Consider the following 5,928-nt stretch of genomic DNA (forward strand, 5'->3'; position numbering starts at 1 on the left):
AGATTTTCTTATGAAAAGTGCTTTACAAATATAATTTATTATTATTATTATTATTATTATGTTAGCTAAAGCCAATAGTCGGCTAGTCGTCAAAGGTTTATTATATTAATTTTAATTAATTAATTTAAATATAGATCTTTAACAGCTGCCTTTTAAATGATAACGGAAAAAAGCAGTAATGAATCTGAATGTGTCAGACTCTGGCTATGCTGCTCATTCTGGCCTATGCTATAGTGATGTAAAGAAACCTATACGGCACTTCAAGCTCGAAGTTTGGGTACAGTCAGCTAATAGGACCGCAAACTAGCCATTGGCAGCAGCTAGTATAGATAACAATATGCAACAGTACACCGCTTAGAGACTTCCTGTGTTACATGACAAAGGGATTTTTAGCAGCATTAGGTTAAGAACATAAAACATAGATGGACTTACTTATCAGAGTTATCTTGACAAACTCCAGGTTTAGGGGGCTCACTGAACCCCCCTACTGGTCATAGCCAAAAATGCAATTGCTTACTTGTTTATATGTTAAAACAGCACTGTTGAGGATAATATAAACTACTCAAATGACAAAAGGACATGTATGAAAAAAAAATAGAGCCATCATGGTGAATGTAGTAAACATTATAACTGCTGAACATTAGCATATCAGGATTGTTATTGTGAGCACATTGCCATGTTAGTGGCATTTAGCTTATATTAGCATTTAGCTTAAAGCAGAGTTGCATGGCATAGCATGGCTGTACACTCTTAATTTTAATTCTTAACTTCAGTTTTTAGTATATATCACTGTTCTTCTTTTAAGTCAAACTGTGTGTCTTTTGTGTATTTCAGGCTTTAGAGGACCATATGATAGAGAAATATTTTCAGGAAGTGGTTCTAGCTGTTGAGCAGAGTATAAAGCATGGTGCAGGTGGTCATGCAAACTATCTGAACAAACTACAAGACATATGCAGAGACATCCTGACTGCCTCCAAAGAAGGTGTGTGTTCTGCACTCTGCTATTGTTGTACAGATTAATAATAGCAGGGATAAGACATTTTGACAGGATTGCTGTGTTGTCTTTACATTGTTTGCACAGAAATAACCAAGGTAGATCCCGGTACTGTGTGCAGCCCTGCAATGCCCTTTCCAGAGATCAACTTCCTCATGTGGAGATATGAAGAGGATCTATGTGAGTCAGTCAGGCAAACAAACAACAAACTTCCACTACTTTACATGTCTGTTAATAAGAGATCCAATGTATCTTTCCTGAAGGGAATCTGCTGGCAAACTTCACCCTGGGTTGCTGCCCTTACTCTGGTGTTGATGAAGAAGTAAAGGACAAGCAACATTCAGTTGAATCTGAGTACAGTGGCACAGAGACAGATCTAAAGGAGAGTGACTTTGATGACAGAGAGCAGACTCCAGTCAGAAATCGTGGGCCAGCATTCAATCGGAGAAATGCCTTTAAGAATATAAAGCCAGCAGATAAACTGAACCTAATGAGGGAGAAGATTGAAGCATTTCCTGGAAGCTTTCCTGTCCTTAAAGAAGACAGGAGGCGTCACACAGCGCGGATAGTGGTGATGGGAGACGATCGAGTGCTGGGAAGACTTTCCCGGGCTTATCACTCTATTCGGTGAGCAGCTGTATTTTTATGAATACCTTCTTCCAAATAGTGCTACAGCAAAGTGGTGTATATTACTAAAACCTTTTCTGTATTTCCATTAGGGCCCGACGAGTACAGGAGTTTTGAGACCAAATCTTGATTTTAGAGATGAAAAATTTACTGATTACCGATATGGCGGCAACCAATATAGTGCATTTTTGAGATAGAATGAATATAGACCTTTTCTATGTGGATTGTCCACCAATATCGCACCAATATGATAATCCAAAGTGACTCAAAAGGCTGCTTTCTATAACAGATAATTATTAAGTCATATTTAGGTTAAATATTCTATGTCAAATAGTTTAACATATACACTGTCAACCAATTCTTGTTGACATTGCTGGAAGCTGCTTCTTCCCTCTTACTCTATGCTGCTCGCTCACAGGGCACTCTGCTGGACAAACTTTGAAGTCACACAAATATATTACCACAAGAATTTTTTTCTAAAATAGTTTTCATATCAGCGCAAAGAACATAACACATGCTGATACTGATACAATACCGATATATCCTGATTGGCCAATATGCCAATATATTGTTCAAGCTCTAATTTCCATTGTGTATGTACTTGTGAATGATTCAGCTTCCCATTAATGTTTTCCACATATTTCTCAACAGAGAAAAAGAGTCAAAATGTCTTATTTTGACCAAGAAACTGAACATACAGTTGTACTACATCCCAGTCACTGATGCGGAGCCTTCGCTCAGTCTACGTGTGAGTTACACTGAGTCACCCAAAGAAACACTGATTGAATGTACTGTATAAATGTGGAAGACTCTGCAACGCCTGTTATTCCTCATAGGATAGCCCATGTCAGGAGGAAGGCAGACGGTCACTCGCCTCTTTATTGGGAACAGTGGATCCATGGTACAACAGCAACATTAACAGTCTGGAAGCTGAAATCTCCAAACTGGCTAGAATGGTAACCGTAGAGTTAAGCAATAGTCTGCAGCCATACAGCTCTGTGAGGCTGTATCTAGGCACACCAGTGCTTTGGGCTGAATGTTAATAGCATGCTGATGTTTAGCGAACAGCTCAGGGCAAACCAGTGACCAGCATTGTCATAGTAATATAATATTCATAGGTATGTTTTCATATGTTTTCAAAATTTTAATTTGTCCAGTAATTTGATTTATGACAAATATCTGCAAAACTAATGAAATTCCCATCAGCCTCAGCTGTACTTTGTGCTTACTTCCAATTAGAAATCCTTCAATGCTTACATGCTAAATTAACATGGTGATGTGGGAAACATTATAACACCTGAAAATAAGAATTGTTGTGTTTTTGTTACCATAATGACCCGTTTCTATCTACAGAAGACGCGGGTCGCCTTCCATTAAGGCCGCCATGTTGAACTACCATGTTTTTACAATAGCCCAGAACAGACAAACCAAAAACTGTCTCTAGTTAGCATTTTTGCAGCCTCTGTAATTTCTCTCTCGCACTTGGAAAGGGAGGGTGAAGTAAGATAAGATAAGATAGACTATATTGATCCCACACTGTAATGTAACACAATAGGTAAGAAAATACACATAAAAAAAAATCATATACAAAATATAATAAGAAAAAAAGAATAAGAGTTATATATATATATATGTATATGTACACTAGATTCAGCTTTTTATATACAGATGTGACTGATAAGGAACCTGCAATCTGCAACTTCACCACTAGATCCCACTAAATCCTACACTTTAGGATTTAGTGGGACAACTGTGTGGGCTACACAGTTGTGTTGAATGATTCATCTGATACTTTCCTCCTTCTGTCTACTGCAGCACTCTAATCACAGTGAGCCATCGCAAAACCTCTTTCTACTGGACACCCTGTGTTACTACCTTCGCTGTGGGACGCAGCCAGTTAACCTACCGATCTATTCGGTTAAGGTACAGTGCAACTGTCATGTGTACAAATATTAAAATTTACATGCATGCAAATGTCGAAGATACAGAGCAAAGTTGGGTTTTCATATTTTCACTGAAGCAGCAGAAATACACAGGAGTAGGACATAATGTTGTGTTTATTTTATATTTTTCTTTGGTGGAGGACAAAAACTGCTAAAAGGAGAGAATATTGGACTTTACCAGGTGAACAGAGACACAACTCCAGCTTACTCCATAACACAAGTTCCACTGCCCCTTAGTGGACAAACGAAATATGTTGATGCAGCTTTAAGTAAAGAATTTTAATACCTTTTCCATTACTGTTTGTGTGCACTGCACTGTAGAGTCTGTTAGATACTGGTAGAGTCATCCAGTTGTGTCAAAAGAAATGTGGCACTGATTTATTGATGCTACACATGTACTTCCTGTTTTGACTAAATACCATTATGTTTAGATGACCCGTTCCAGCTGTGATGTGACCTCTGTGGTGGAGGATGTGTTTGTGTGTCATCTGGAGGCAGATATCCCAGAGTTCAGGCACCTTAAAGAAAAGTCCTCAAGTATGTTTCTGAATCTCTTTCTGTGTGTGTGTGTGTGTGTGTGTGTTTGTGTGAGTGTAAGGATACTACCACGACTGTGCAAAATTATAGTTACTTAAAATAAGGTGTTGTCTTTGACAGAGAAGCCCTCCGCACGCCAAAAGAAGTCAACAGTAGAAGTCTTTGGGGCTGTCATCTCAGTCAGTTATACAAAGGTATAGTTCTTATTATTAATAGTCATTATTAATATTGTATTACTTTCCATTTAGCATCAGCAGCAGGATTTAGGCTAACTATTACCTCCTCAACAGACCTTGTTAAGCAAACGAGAAGTTGTAAATGGAGAGGCACCGATGACATATGGCGTGGTGATCACATCAGAGCCGGCAACTGTAACATCAGGTTAACCTTTCTATGGATTTCTATTTATATTAAATTAAAAAACAGATTCATCTTAATGCAAGGAGACGTCTTCAAAGAACAACAAATGCTGAGTAATTGTTGTCACTTTGTCCAGGTGAGGATTACCTTTCTGTCAGGTTTGACAGTGTAAACCCTGGATACAACACAGTAAGAAGTTATTTATCTCTAATTAGGAATATGGGCTAGTTAGATTATTTTTAGTTGAAGTAATTGAACCTTTAATGCAAATTGTTAAACGTACTAAACCTTTTCTGTTTTGACTATAGACGATCCAAACCCGAAGAATCAGCATCAAGACGTTGGAGCATCGAACACTCTCTGTGTGCCTGGACAAGGACTCTTGCAGGACATACACTGATGTCCAAAGGTCATTTAGGACACTACAACATTTCTGATGATATTTTTTTTTGTACTGTAAATTAAAGTGTAATACAATTTACTGTCATCCCTTTACAGGATAGAAATCTCTCCGTGCTTGGACCCAGGATGCAACATCCGGTCCAGGTCAGGTGTCAGCAGCAAGCAAGAGCTGCCGTTGAGCAAGTATCTGGACAAAGTCCTGTCACTGCCAATCAACACCTTCACTGGTGTGAACCTCTGAGGGACACGAGCTGTCTACTTCATGTGTACATGTAACAGAGTTATTGTGTGTTACACAGTGGTAAGTGACAGAACATTTGGTAACATTGTATTTCAGACTAGTTGTAAGCAGATATGCTAGTATGTATTTGTCAAAAACTCTCTGTCTCCTGCTGTGGACACCCAGAAGTGGAGACTAGTGTATAGACTATTTCTGAATGACAATATAGTAAAACACATTGTTTTAGTAATATACAATAGCAGAAGTTATAATCGATAAATGCCTTTGTTATTGTAATTTTTAGCTCATGCTTCTTCTTATGGTAACTATTTATAATATGAGATCAAAACACGTGCGTAAAAAGGAGTTTTTAACTGGTTATGAAACAGTCTCAATTTAATACTGATGCCTCTGACCTACATAAACAAGCAAGACCATCAGCGAGAAGACTGGCTATTTCTATATAATTATTCCTAATGCCTGTCACGGGTGGGATTCCGTTGGATTATTAGAGTAACCCACTGATCCAATAACATTATAATATAATGCTGAGTCTTGTACTTATGCTTACAGTTGATCCTTCTTTTATAGCCTAGAGTGAACTTCCTCACAGTCTGCTATAAAGACTTGATATCATGCTGTCAGTTGCAGCAGAAGAAGAGAATCGTGTAATTCAGTTTTCACTGTGGGAGAACAGCTGTCTATTTAAAATTAATTCAGTACCATGAAATCTAACTGTCTGTGTCTATTCAACTATTGTTGAAATCATCAGTGGATAAGGGCTCCTCCTCTGCTCAGAGTGTTCAGACGCAGAGTTTTTGTTCAGGTCTACTGATGGTTTGTGT

The 5,928-nt window shown here is 38.2% G+C and overlaps 1 protein-coding gene across 1 annotated transcript in view; it reads left to right on the top strand.

Moving 5' to 3' along the window:
* LOC118323071 (phosphoinositide 3-kinase regulatory subunit 6-like) overlaps window positions 1-5,425 on the top strand; it is a 7,311-nt gene extending 1,886 nt beyond the window's left edge. Inside the window, exons 8-20 of the mRNA XM_035654991.1 lie at window positions 835-982; window positions 1,082-1,174; window positions 1,258-1,348; window positions 1,397-1,621; window positions 2,273-2,369; window positions 2,458-2,577; window positions 3,437-3,544; window positions 3,996-4,101; window positions 4,222-4,295; window positions 4,392-4,482; window positions 4,598-4,650; window positions 4,770-4,870; window positions 4,960-5,425. Coding sequence (XP_035510884.1) covers window positions 835-982; window positions 1,082-1,174; window positions 1,258-1,348; window positions 1,397-1,621; window positions 2,273-2,369; window positions 2,458-2,577; window positions 3,437-3,544; window positions 3,996-4,101; window positions 4,222-4,295; window positions 4,392-4,482; window positions 4,598-4,650; window positions 4,770-4,870; window positions 4,960-5,104 — 1,452 coding nt within the window. The 3' untranslated portion in view covers window positions 5,105-5,425. The remainder of the gene's footprint in view (window positions 1-834; window positions 983-1,081; window positions 1,175-1,257; window positions 1,349-1,396; window positions 1,622-2,272; window positions 2,370-2,457; window positions 2,578-3,436; window positions 3,545-3,995; window positions 4,102-4,221; window positions 4,296-4,391; window positions 4,483-4,597; window positions 4,651-4,769; window positions 4,871-4,959) is intronic.
* Window positions 5,426-5,928: the final 503 nt, after the last annotated feature.

The sequence above is a fragment of the Morone saxatilis genome, unplaced genomic scaffold, assembly GCF_004916995.1.
Source record: "Morone saxatilis isolate NCDOM2014 unplaced genomic scaffold, NCSU_SB_2.0 Contig14, whole genome shotgun sequence".
Lineage (NCBI taxonomy): Eukaryota > Metazoa > Chordata > Actinopteri > Moronidae > Morone > Morone saxatilis.